Source organism: Leopardus geoffroyi, chromosome B4, assembly GCF_018350155.1.
Source record: "Leopardus geoffroyi isolate Oge1 chromosome B4, O.geoffroyi_Oge1_pat1.0, whole genome shotgun sequence".
In the NCBI taxonomy this organism is placed as follows: Eukaryota; Metazoa; Chordata; class Mammalia; order Carnivora; family Felidae; genus Leopardus; species Leopardus geoffroyi.
In genome coordinates, this window is record NC_059341.1 from 77086695 (window position 1) to 77100086 (window position 13392).

Below are 13392 nucleotides of genomic sequence, written 5' to 3' on the forward strand. Positions count from 1 at the left end.
ATTCTTTATCACCCTCTAATGGCTCCCCATTTCACCCTGAGTAAAAGTCAAAGTCCCTAACATTGGCCTACAAGACTCTCTACATGATTGCTTACTCTGACCAGATTGGCTAAGAATAAAAAGTGTGCTAATACTGAATCATGTAGAAGATAGTCCCACTTATACATTGTTAGAGAAATGCAATTTGTTAATATCTATGAAAAATTTAAATTAAGCATATGCTATGACCTAGCAATTCCGTTTGTGAGAATTTATCTTATGAAAATACACAAATGGCCAAAGACACAGATGCAATATTCACTGCAGCACTGCTTGTCATGGGAACACAAATTAACAAGGCACTTCCATACAATGGAAGACCATGTATGGTAATGGCGATTCATGGGCTTTGGAAGGATCTCCAAGGCATATTACTAAATGCTGAAAGAAGCAGATCAGTCACGATACAATAATCTCATTGTCTAATAAAAGGTCAGCATAAACACACTCTATATATGAAAGTGTGTGCACACATCTAAAATATGATTTGCAGAGTGCCTGGGTGGTTCAGTTGGTTAAGCGTCCAACTTCAGCTCAGGTCATGATTTCACGGTTTGTGAGTTCAAGCCCCCACAAGGGGCTCTGCGTACTGACAGTATGGAGCCTGCTTGGGATTCTCTCTCTCCCTCTCTCTCTGCCCCTCCCCAGCTCGTACTCGTGCTCTCTCTCTCTCAAAATAAATAAATAAACATTTTTAAAAAACACACAAAAATTATTTTAAAAGATTACCAATCAACCTGGGTTCTGTCTGGGGAGTGAGGTTGGGATTGGAGTATGAAAGAGACGTTTCTTCCTTGTATATAACATTCTATTCAACTTCAATTCCTTTAAAAAAAAAAAAGAAAAAAGTGCGAACATGCACTTTTATAATTTGTATGTCTTTAATAATTATAAAAAAAGATTTAAACAATTTTTTTTTAATGTTTATTTATTTTTGAGAGAGAGACAGCATGAGCAGGGGAGGGGCAGAGAGAGAGGGAGACACAGGATCTGAAGCAAGCTCCAGGCTCTGAGCTGTTAGCACAGAACGAATGCAGGGCTTGAATTCATAAACCGTGAGATCATGACCTGAGCCAAAGTCAAACACTATAGTTTATTCTTTATCACTCTCTGAGTGATAAACCCAGGTGCCCCTATAAAAAAGATTTTTTTTTTTTAATTTTTTTTTTCAACGTTTATTTATTTTCGGGACAGAGAGAGACAGAGCATGAACGGGGGAGGGGCAGAGAGAGAGGGAAACACAGAATCGGAAACAGGCTCCAGGCTCTGAGCCATCAGCCCAGAGCCTGACGCGGGGCTCGAACTCACGGGCCGCGAGATCGTGACCTGGCTGAAGTCGGACGCTTAACCGACTGCGCCACCCAGGCGCCCCTAAAAAAGATTTTTAAAAGTTCTTCCCCACCCCAAGGTCATAGAAATGCTCACCTATATTTACTTCAAATTCACTTGTCTTAAAAAAAAAATTCTATATTTGATTTAACTCACACAGGATTACAGAATGGGTGTGTATATCTAGAGTTTGCTGCGGAGCGTGACTGTTTCTTTTTTAAAACTTTTTTTTTGATGAAGAAAACAAAACACACCATTTGTAGAAAAGCTAGCAATAGAAACTCTTGGCAACCCAGAGAAAACCTGTTAACATTTTAGGACATTTCCTGTAAAAGGCCTAGAGAGGTGGAACCTGAAACCTTATCAGTCTTTTGCTGATGCTCTGGTGCCATTTGGGGAGATAAGGGGGGGGGGCCTGGCAGTTTTGGCTTCCTCTGTTTGGGAAATTCAGCAGAGAGGGTCACACACAATGGTAAGACAAACATTCACCCATTGTTCACGGAGAAAATAGTGAGGTCACCTTAATCCTGCAAGCAGATGTTGCAAACCGAGATATGAAGTGTTCCCCCATAGTGAAGATCGAGTCGTCTTTTAGCCAAACCCTTTTCTTGAAGTACAAGGAGAAACTGATTCCCCAGGACTGTCTTTAACTCACTTGCATGTCCCCTTCCACAGAATTACTTGAGATGGACTATTTTGGTCTCTATGGAGGGCACACATGGTTATGTGGGCTATGAGATGGCTCATAGGGGCCTAGCACTCCTTAGCAGCACCCTGGAGCGGGGGGGGGGGGGGGGGGGGGGGGGGGGGAGGGGCGGGGACTTAGAAATGAGAGCTGCTCACCTTGGAACAGTCAGTAGGGCTGGGCTGGTTCCAAAGAACCAGGTGTGGCTGATGTTCCTTGGCCCACGCTGCCCCAGGGGCCACGGTGACACCTTGCATTTGCAAACACTGCAGAACAGAGCCTGGCTGCCCACTGACCAGACCCTGGTGACAGAAACATGGATGGACCCTTTGGTATCAGCTTGCGAGAGGTGGAGCCCAGAGTCAAACCCACCGCGCCAAACTCTTTCCCGGAAAGGAAATAGGATAAATATCCCGCAGGCAAACAATTCTGTTCTAACAAGGAAATGAGGTCATACATCAGGTTCAAACAGAGAAAGGGGCTTGAAAACCCCAGAAATAAAAAGTTAGAAGGATGTAGGACTTTTATAAGCCCTCCTGGCAAGAGGCAGATTAGCAGCATGGCAATATCATACTTAAGCCCATAGAAGTAGAAGGGACAGTGGAATAGGACTTGTAAGTAGAAGGTGGAAGTAAGAAAACCCAAGATCTCTGACTTGACCCTTCTAGAAATCTTGTTAATTTCTTCGACAACATCAACCAAGGGAAACAAGAGGGAGAAAGGCCAGACTGAGGGAGGCGTAGGAAGACTAGAGAGCTAAGGACAGAGGTGGTCTGACCCAACCTCCTAATCTTCCATAGGGAAGGAAAACCAAAGCCCAGAGAAAGGATGGAACTTTCCCACAAAACCAGACTCCATGGCTAAGACTCTTGACTTCCAGTCTAGTGCTCTCAAGCCCTGTCCATTAGGACTGATCCATCGGCCAAAAAGGGAGGAGAGGATTAAAGTCCTGCCGGAAGAAAGGAAAGCTTCATACTCAGAAGCAAACCACTCCCATCAGGCTCCATCACTTCTCAGCCTTGGAAAAACCATTGAACATCTCAGAGCCTTGGCATCTTCATCTCTGAAATGAGGCTTGGTGGGGGGAGGTGGTTAGGGACCAGGAGGCTGGTGGCATGGTAGGTGTTTATTTTAATGGAGGGAGTTCTACCACTCTCTGGAGCATTCAGGGGCTGGAGACACTGGTGGAAGGAGCTAGTATAAAGGGAGGCCCTGACATCCTCCCCACCCTAAACTTCCTTGGGTCGGCCAGAGCACAGGAAAGAACCAGTGGTTTAACCAACTTGTGAATGGGCCCAGCTCTACTCCCTGCCAGACACCCCTGTGACCTAGGCTCTGCAAGCCTGTGGTGTAGACCATGTGCTCACCACAGGGCCCCCACCCCCAAGATGAACTGTTCAGAATCCCAGTCACAAGGCCCGGGGTGCTGACGGTGCGTGCTGCCAGGTGGTCTTCAGACTGTATTTCGTGGGGAGAGGGGAAGTGTAGGCTAGGTCAGGTGGGCACTCTAGACAAGTCACCCCACGTCTTACAAGCTAGGCAAGAAGGAGGCCTTCCTGGGCCCAACTTGGCTGGCCAATGTGATGGTCTGGCTGCCACCTGCCTCACCCTCAGGTAACGCCCAGCTCCACGTCCAACAGGAAATCTAAAGGCTAGGGGGCCACAGCCGCCCCGTGGCCTTTTCATGCCATGTGGAGAGTACAAAATAACTCCCAGAAGCCTAGGCCCTTCCACACAGCCTCATTCCCGGCCTTCCCTTCCCATATGGAGAATTTCAGAGTGAGGGGAACCTGAGGCGGAAATCGGAGGTAGAAATAGGGGCAAGAAGATTGGCGGGGGGGGGGGGGGGGTAAAACCCAACGTCTGAGGAGAGATAAGGTGGCAACAGTTGGAGAACCAGCTGTGCTTCACTTCCTGGCAACAGAAGGCTATAGACACTTAACCCCGTCGACACTTCGGCCCCTGAAACTCAGTTTGTACGTCCTATCCCACCCAGTATGTACAGGAGTTTGAGTGCATGCCCACAGCCTCCCTCGCCGCAAGCTGCCCAGCCTTCTGCCCAACCCAAGGAATCCCCCTGACCCCAGGGACCACTCTAGGCCTGTGGGGGGTGGGGGGGGCTGCCTCACAGGAGCACCTGAGGGAAAGTCTACGTCCCTGGGGTCCCTCATCCTGCTGCCCATGCAGCCTCCACCCACCTGTCCATCCCCGAGTCCTCCCATAGAAAAAGCAGAGTCCAGGGCAGGGAGGGGCCTCCACATTTTATTAGGAATAGGGCAGAAGCAGAGGCTGGAAGCAGAGCAGCCGAGTTCTTAACGACAGATAAATTAACCGCAGTGCGGGGATGGGGGATGGGGACTGGGCCAGGCGCTTTAATATAAAAAAACAACAAAAAGACAGACAGACGGACCCCAGAGACATGGGGCGGGGGAGGGCAGCACCATCCAGACAGCAGGGAGGACCAGGGCAGACAGAGAGAGAAGGCAACTTGACCCTTTGCCCCCAAACTCCACCAGCACGGGGACTCTGGGCTGGCCCCGCGGGGCTCCAGGGCAGGGAGCAGCCAGGTTGGGCAGAGACGGCACAGCTGGCGGGCAGGAAGCCCAGCACCACAAGATGGCTCAGCCTGAAGGGGGAGCTGGGGGCTGGGACACAGCCACCTTGAACCCCCGGTCCCTCAGAGAAGAGCCTTACTCCAGGTGAAAGAAGGGACCAAGGGTGGGGTCTCTCCCTGAGCTGAGAGCGGTCATCCCCTCCACAGCAGCAGTGGGCAGTGGGGTGTGTCAGGGACCCCCTTCATCTTCTTTTCCATCTGCCTCCTTGGTCCCTGCAGGGAGGGGCCCCACTGGCCCCAAGGGATGGGGCGCCAGGAGAGCTGGTTCAGTCGGTGGTCTCCAACTCCAGAGAGGGACCGTAGTGCGGTGCAGCCCCTCAGCCCTGACTCCCACAGGAGGAGAGCGAGTCGTAGAGGGAGTCACTGAGAGACTCTGAGGTCTCCAGACCTGGGGGGCCCCCACTGGCCACTCTCCCTTCCTCGCCCATGTCTGATGTGCTGGGTGTGCGGCTACCTCCAAACGTTGGGCCCTGGGGTGCAGGGGCTGGACGGCTGGGCTCCAGGTTCTGCTTCCGGTCCATGGGCAGGGCCTGGGAAAGGAAGGGAAGCTCAGGAGGAAGTCCCTCTGCCTCCTGGTCCAGTCCAAGGGGTGCTGGGCTCTGCCCACTGATGGGGTGCTGCAGGTGGGGCTCACCGTGGTGGGGCACATTTCAGAGGAAGCGGGCTAGAGGCACCACTGAGTGTGGTCTGCCAAGGTTCTGGGGAGGGAAATAAACCCTTTCTCCAAGAAGGGTGTGAGAAGGGGCAGGTGGGTGGGCTGCCCAGAGGGGCATTCAATGCGGCTGACCCTTCATCCGCTTCCAAGACAGGGCTGTACCTCATTGCAGGGACTGGTCTCCCCACATCATCCCTCCTGCCCTCCAGGCCCGTCCCCCTTTTCCTTTTGGCCATGCTTACCATGGGGGTCCTGGGCAGCCCCTCCAATTGTCGGGATGGGCACAGGAAAGGGTCAGTGGAGCTGCCGGCTGCCCTCGCATTGGGGAAGGTCCAGTTCTTAGCCAGCTGGACAGGAGGGGGAGGGCCTGGGTCCTCACACGGATCTGCATGGGAACAAAGGGAAGGTGGAGATGGTGGCGCGTAAAGCTCCAGGGATGGCCCACCCTTCTACCCAGACACTCACCGTCAGGACAGGCCTGATGGCCCCGGTGGCCCGGAGCAGCAGTGAGCAGAGCGGGGAAGGCTGGCATGCTAGGGTGCCGCCCGCTCACCAGCAGTTCCTCTATGCCCGGCACCTCACGCTCCAGCGTGTGGGCGCGGCGGGGGACTTTGGTAAGGGGCGGGGGCCGAGCTGGGGGGACTCCGGGTGGGGGATCCAGCCGTGGTGGCTTTGTCTTGGGAAGATTCTTGCTGGGGGTCCCATTGCTGCCATGGTCTGGGGGTGGAAAGGTCCCAATGCCACTGTCCAGGGTTCGAGTCAAGGAGCCACAGGCTGGGGAGGGGAGGGTAAGTCAAGGACGTGAGGCTGTGGGCTCAGCCCCTCTGCCTTCTCCTGGCATCCTGCCCCAGCCCAGGCTCCCCACCTGGGCAGGGCCCCTCCTGGCCCGACAGGCCGTCATCCTTGCCAGCCCTCCCCCCACCTCCCCTGTGCTTGGAGAAACACGTGTGGACGGCAGGCCAGGTACCCCAAGGGCAGGGAGGGGTTTAGTTCTGCGCAGCCCCGGTGCCTATCTGGTGCTTGGCACCACGACGGCACTCCGGGCCTGGCACCTGCTACAGTGACAGGACAGGAGTAAAGTGGGCAGGGGGCGAGGAAGAGGTCCCATCCTTGGCCCCTGACCCTGCTGACCTGTGAAGTGTGAGGTGGGCACTGGCTCAGCTAGGCTGTCCTCGGAGGGCATCTCTTCCCGCCTTCCCGGCTCGCTGCTCGGCTGTGTGCGGTACAGGAGACCTCAGAACCCAGTCCTCCCACCCTCACCCACAGCCCTCCCCAAGTTCTGCCATTGGGACCCCTGAATTGTGGGTCCTAGTGTCTGCAGTCCACCAGCATGCAGTGACCATGAGTACATCCAGCAGCTTCCAGGCCCCAGGGACGGAGAACCCTCCAGGCCCAATACTTAGCCCCTCTCCCAAGAACCTACCTTTCCAGGAGGTTTTCCGCAGCCCTGAAGAGGCCCCACCAGGCCATTTCGGGGCCCACAGGCTGGCCAGGGGTTCTTGGGGTCAGAGGACACTGGCTGGAAATCGCCATACTCTGGTTTGGGCTCCCGCCAGTTCTTGGGGGGCAGCTCCTTGCCATCCACCCTACAGGCAGCAGTGCAGACGGAGATAAAGGGAAGCTTGGGTCTACCCAGACATGCTGACCTCACTCCCTTCAATGGTGCCGGGCCTAGTGAAATACCCACTGACCCCTGCCCCTGGGATTGGGGACATATCCCTGGTGGTTGCCTCCATCAACTCCTCCTGATGCTGGGCACAGGCAGAGACCCTGGGGAAAACCTCAGAGAAACGGCAGGGGCAGGGGACACGAGACGACTTCCCCAAAGTTACACAAGGCCAAGCCTAGAGACCTCTGGACACTGTTTGCTAATAGATGGCAGACTGGTCACTTCCTGGTCCACACAGGACACATCTTGCCAGCCCCAGCTGAACTTGAGCACACTTGCTGTCCAAACTGCACCCCACCTGGCACCCAACCCCTATGGACATTCTGCCTCATCTGGCCCAGATGGAGCAATCCCAAGATGGGGTGGCCCGTTCTCTGAACCACAGCTCCTGCTGCTGAGTCTGTGGCAGGTGCCAATGGGCAAGATGGGAAGGGGACCCTCCTTGTTCTATAGGATAGAAAATCCCAGAGTAAGACCTTTACAGGCCACGGTTAGGAACTAGCAACCCCTTTAACTACCACACGCAGGTAGCATTGGAGACAAATCTAGGGAAATGTGGACTGTGAACCCCTCTTAAACGGGCCCAGCATGTCCCACATCAGACAGCCAGAGAGAAGGGGAGTGGGGGCACAAACCCCAGGCTTCTGATTCAAGACCCCATCTTTCCTCTGGGCCAGACCATGGCCCCAGCCACTGAGCACCTGCTGACTGGTCCCAGGCCCTCACCTGTTGAGCAGCTGCTGCATGAAGGTGTCTGCGCCCTGGTACATGCCAGCCAGCTGGCCCTGCACCTGCCCCAGCCCCGTACTTGGTCCTGGCGCTGGCCCTCCAGCCCGGGGCCGGGCCCTGCTGCTCAGGTAGGCCTTCTCCTCCTCCAGTGCCCGGCGTAGGTCTTCCGCCTTAGCCATCAACTTGGAGATGTTGAGACTCTCCGCCTCCAGCTTCCGGGCTTCCATCTTGACTTCCTTCCGGAGTGGGGAGCCCCCACTGGCCCCCTCCTTGCTCTTGGCGGTCTCTGTGCGGCGGTTCAGCGCTGGCAGCTTGCTCTTCTTAAGGCCAAACCAGCTGGCGATGCTGCTGGTGTTGCGGTGCTTGGCCTCAGCGCCTGGCGCCCGCTCCTGGCCCTGGAGCCGCAGCACATTCTCCTCGATGCCCTTCATTACCTTCTCCTCGATGGCGGAGTGTGGGGCCCGCCCCTCAGGGCCTTGGCTTGGGTCAGCAGGGCTGGGCGCGGGGGACGTAGGCTGGGCGGTAGTGCTGCCACACTCTGCCCAAGGTGGGCCCTTGCTCTTGTCAGGCTTGGGGGGCTCCTTGGTAGTTGGTGGGGCCAAAGGTCGGGGTACCACCTTGGTGGGTGACTTGGAAGGCAGCTTTGTAGGGCTGCCATGGGGGCTCTTATTGGGCTTGCCAAGGCTGGGGGCTGAGGTTGGCACTTTGGCAGGGGCACGGGGTACCTGGGGGCACAGGGCCCCTGCCAGCCGGCTCTTGGCCAACTCCACTTTGGTGAGGCAGCTCCTTGGTGAGACAGGCTCCAGGTCCACCCGGGCCCCCATGGAGTGGGAGGAGTAGACTCGGGCCCCGGGGTCCCCCAGGAGCCCAGGTTCTTGCTGCTTCAGGCTGTTTGTGCCTAAGGCCACTGCCCCCCGCAAGGCCCCCTTGGCGTCTGGCCCCTCGGGAGGCCTGGGGGCGGGGGGTGCCATGTCTCCAGCGCTCTCCCCTGACCTCCCTGCTCCCCGGGACTTCTCAGTGCCAGGCCTGGCTGGCACCCCGTTTTTCTCTGGCCCCTCAGGGCCAGTCTTCAGTTTCCCTAGGGCTGCCAGTCTGTCCCGCAGAGGTGTGTAGCCAGGATCCCCAGGTCGCCGCCCTGCCCCCTGGCTGGGCTTCTTGGATGAGCTGCCTGGGGTCCTGCGGCCAGGATGGGGAGACTCTGAGCCTGCTTTGTCCAAACTCTTCTCCTGGGCACTCCCATAGGAGCAGGATTCTGGGAGGCAAGGGCTGGGAGGAGCTCCAGGACTTCTGAGGACCTCAGGGGCCCGTGGCACCTCTAGAGTTAATTGTGGGTAGGTGGGTACCTGCAGTGGGGAAGGAGGTGGCTCTGGGGAAGGTCCCCTAAAGGTGCTCCGGGAAAGGTCCAGGATGTTCTCATAGCAGGGAGATACCACAGGTCCCGGGGACAGCGTGGTGGACAAGGCTGGCTGGGGAGGTCTCAACTGTGCAGAATCCAGGGCCGCGGAGCAGGGTGAAGGACTGGTAGGCAGGGCCTGTGCCCCCTCCGGGGACAGCTCTCCTCCACCCAGACCCCTGCGGGCCAGCAATGGGGAGGGGCTGCCGTCTGAGCCGCTGTTTCGACAGGGAATTCGGGAGTTCCGGGGAAGCTGGGGGCTGAGCTGGGGGCCTCCTGGGCTGGGCACCTTCTCCGAGGCTGGAGGCAACTTTAGAAACTTGAGACCTCTGGCTGGAGAGGGCAGAAGGGGTCCCTGGGCTTCCCCAGGAGAAGGGGGGCCAATTTGGAGCTTGCTTTTCACCTGAGATGAGGAGTAGGGGTGGCCAGGCCGAGAGCCCAAGGGGGCATCACCTGCACCCATGAACATGCTGAGGAAGGGGAGGGGCCCCTGGCCCTCTGAGGTAGCACCAAAGCCCGGCCTGTGGGCCTCTGGGGTACCCCCACCCCAAGCTGACTTGGGGAGGCCTTTGGACTTGGACAGCTGTGGGGGCCCCTGGTCTGGGGAAGATGGCTGCCCAGGACCTGGTTGGTCCCCACTGAGTGGGCCTGCAGCCCCGGCCAAGAAGGCCTGTAGGTAAGACTCTGTGTCCTCAAGGAGCTGGCCCAAGTTCAGCTGTTTGCGGGCTAGGGCTCCAAGCAGGGTGTCAGGGCTGGGTGCCTCGTTGGGGTCACCTGCCTCATCAGAGGAGGAAGAGGAACTGCTGCCTGGGGCACAGGGAGGCCCAGAGGCAGTGCCTTGGGCCTGGGAGGAGACTCTACTAGGACCCCAGGGCCGCCCAGCACCCTCTTCCTCCCCTGGGCCCCCCAAGAGGCGCTCCCAGTGTAGCAGGCCTCCCAGGCTACCAGGGCCTAGTAGCAAGTAGGGGGCCCAGGATGAGGGTTCAGGCTGGGGTGGGCCACACAGCTCGCCGTTGATGGGCTCTGGGGAGCCAGGACCCTCGCTTGGAGGCCGCCAGGGAGTGGCAGGTGAGCAAAGAAGCAAGGGGTCCGTCTCTTCCAGGGCTCTCAGCACCTCCAGGATCTGGGCTTTCTTTCGAAGGAAAGGGGACAGGGCATCCAGCGCTGGGGGCGGGGCGGCTGGGGGTCCTGGGCCTCCTGGCCGCAGCTGCTGCTCCCAACACACCTTCGGGGAGAAACGGCATGATGAGGAGGCCATGTGCAGGCCCAGGACCTGAGCTGGGAGTAACTGACTATGTCAGGGACAGAGCCGGCCTGGTTTTATCTGAGTCGCAAAAGGAATTACTAGCTTCTCGGATGGGACAGCTCGGCTTCCTCCAGAGTCACTGAGCCCCGGTTACCCCAACTCTTCTTCCTGGTGTCCGTGGGGTTGGGTGGGTACCCCACCTCCCTTCCTGGTGATCCCAGCACCCCCCTCCTCCACCACTTCCCACCGCTGTTGGGGTCAGCAGGGCTGACACCCCTACAACCCTGATTATCTAGGTTTGCCCCAGGGGAGGGAGGCCTGTTTTGCAGGCTCCAGAAAGAACACAGAAACTATAGAAGGGGATGTGTTGGGGCCGAGTCCTCAGTCAGTAACTGCAGGCAAGCCCAGGCCTTCTCAGGTCAGACAGCTGACCTGATCCCTGTGGAGAAGGCAACTGGGATAAACTCTACTGCAAGCCCTTCCCTGTTTCTGCCCGGCTCCTTCTTGGACCCAGTCCACCTGGTGTCATGGTTAACTAGATAAGGCTCTGGAGCCAGACTGTGTAGGTTCAGGTCCCAGGTCTGCTGCTTCACTAGTCATATGAACTTCAGCAAGTTTCTTAACCTCTAAGCTTCACTGCATCACCTATGAAAGGGGATGGTCCCTATGATTAACCTTATAAAATAAATGAGACCAGGGATGCAAAAGAATAAGTCCATAATAGTTCTAGACTTGAATAAATAAGTATGTATACAATTATAAATGTATGCCAAGGGGCACCTAGGTGACTCAGCTGGTTCAGCATCTGACTTCAGCTCAGGTTATGACCTTGTGGTTCACAAGTTCGAGCCCTGCGTCAGGCTCTGTGCTGACAGCTCAGAGCCCGGAACCTGCTTCGGATTCTGTGTCTCCCTCGCTCTCTGCCCCTCCCCCACTCACGTTCTGTTTCTATCTCAAAAATGAATAAACACTAAAAAAATTATAAACGTATGCCAAAAATTGTTAAAAAAAAAAAAAAGATAAATGACATCCAGGTGTTCAGCACAGTGCCTGGCATAGGGTAAAAGCTCAGGAAATGTTAACTACAAGTCTTACTAACACCTGACTAACTTTGCTTGCAAGGCCAGCGACTGGCAGTGGGATTTTGTTCTTAGTATAAGGCTGACTGCCGAGGGCTCATATCTGTGCCCCAGGAAGCAGCCCTTCCCCTGGAACTCCTTAGGAAACAGCAATGGAGTACCCACTGAAGAGTCTGCAGCCAGCGAAGCCCTCGACCACTGTGCCCGGATCTCCTACCTCTCTCTGTCCAGTACAGTGCCCCAGAGGCAGCGAGGTGGTCGGTCCCTCGACAGAGCTCAAGGAGGGAGAGGCTGGTGGTTCTGATGGAGGCTGGAGTGGGGTAAGTGGGATCTGCAGGGAGAGGCAGAGTTAGCATAGGGCCTTGTCTGTCCCAGGTCCTTACCCCCTCACGAAGTTAGGACTTCCCATCCCGGGTAGGGGAACATTCTTCTAAGTCTGCTCCTTCAGGGATGTCTCTTGACCTACAGTGTGGCTTTCACCACTGTCCCTATCACTTGGTCAAAGGAGCCTTGGGAGACGATGCACAGATAGAATGAAGAAGTGTGAAGCCTGGTGGCAGGGAGACGGGACTACTCTGGGGCTGTGGAGAAACCACAGGCAGTGGCAATGGCAATGGCAGGCCTAACCTCTGTGCCCATGGTGGCCCCAGGACCACTCTGCTTTTCTGCAGGACCTCCTCCCTGATTACAGAGAGGGCCAGCCTCGAAGCCCCTTTCCTGTTCTGACTGCCTGTGACCCTAGCATCACAGGGATGGCTGAGACTAATGGAAAAGCATTTGTCACTGGGTCCTAGGAAAGAGATGGCAGGAGTTATCATCTCTGTCCCCACCGACTGGTCTCTGAGGAGGACAAAGGTACTACTTAAACACAGGTTACTTCTCTCTCAGTCCCTGAAAATGTCATTTCCATCCCCTAGGCATCTCTACTAGACATGAGGCAGCTTAAAACTCCCGCTTCTGTGGCATCTCTGCTTCCCCTCTGGCCGGCCGGCTCCGGCCCAGATCCTTACTGCTGTGGCCTAGATGCTGCTTAGCATTTGTCTCCCTGACCCGGTTTGGTACCTTTACAAATCTCTGACATACGAGGCAGCTTACAGTATTTTCTTCTTTTTCATCCAAAGCATCTTTGTGCTCAAAGCCTCCGATTCCTGCCCACTGCCTAAGAAGACGAGTCTGGACTCCTCTGCCGGCATCCTGGGCCCGGCCTGCAGGACCGTCCCCCATGCCACCTCTGGTTCTCACTCACTGCTCCTTCGAACAGCCTTTGTTCCGGCCCAGCTGAACAGCTGCTGCTGCCTAGGCTTCCCTGTGCTTCCTTCCACAGGGTATCCCTTCTCTCAACCCCAACTGTACTTTTTTTTAAATCTCCTGTCCAGCAAGGCCCGGGTCCCACGTTACCTCCTTGAGGTCCCTTCTCTGCTGGCCTCTCTCCCCTCTGGGCTCCTGGACAGTACTGTCACTCTCTGCTCTGTACTAAGGCTGTCTGTAAGCAGTCCCAGCCTTCAGGGTTTATGTGCTCTGCACAGGCCACACCCCTGTCCAGTTCCATACATGTGTCGGCAAAGGAGCTGCTCACAGCAAGAGCTTAATTAACATCTGCTCAGTGGAGCTTTCATGCTAGCAAAGCACAACTTGAGAGTGACACTGATAATGAAAAAGAGCTGCTGATTATTGACTACCACTATGGGCCACACGCTATATATTATCTTATTTCATCCTTACAACGACGTGCAGTGTGGGTATCTCGAACCTCATTTATAAGACAAAAACTGGGGTTCGGAAAGTTAAGTAATTTGCCCAGGGTCACATAACTAAGAATTAGCTAAGTCAGGGACCCAATCCAAGTGTTTCTGAGGCCAAGGTTCATGCTCTTTCCATTATGTCATGTTACCGCTGGGGGAGATAGATCTATTGCCCCAAACCCCAAGAGGTCCCAGATTTCATTTAAGGAATC

General features: G+C 55.8%; 1 protein-coding gene across 9 annotated transcripts in view; it reads right to left on the bottom strand.

Annotated features, from left to right (window-relative positions):
- Positions 1–4294: 4294 nt before the first annotated feature.
- NCKAP5L (NCK associated protein 5 like) overlaps positions 4295–13392 on the bottom strand; it is a 32287-nt gene continuing 23189 nt past the window's right edge. For 7 of the 9 annotated variants that reach the window (XM_045466254.1, XM_045466253.1, XM_045466251.1 and 4 more), the window contains 6 exons: positions 11656–11769; positions 7718–10338; positions 6746–6908; positions 6454–6535; positions 5565–6096; positions 4295–5197 (listed from right to left, as the gene is read on the bottom strand). In XM_045466254.1, the coding sequence (XP_045322210.1) occupies positions 4837–5197; positions 5565–6096; positions 6454–6535; positions 6746–6908; positions 7718–10338; positions 11656–11769 (3873 nt within the window). In that variant the 3' untranslated portion in view covers positions 4295–4836. The remainder of the gene's footprint in view (positions 5198–5564; positions 6097–6453; positions 6536–6745; positions 6909–7717; positions 10339–11655; positions 11770–13392) is intronic. The other 2 variants (XM_045466259.1, XM_045466258.1) reach the window with 1 other exon arrangement.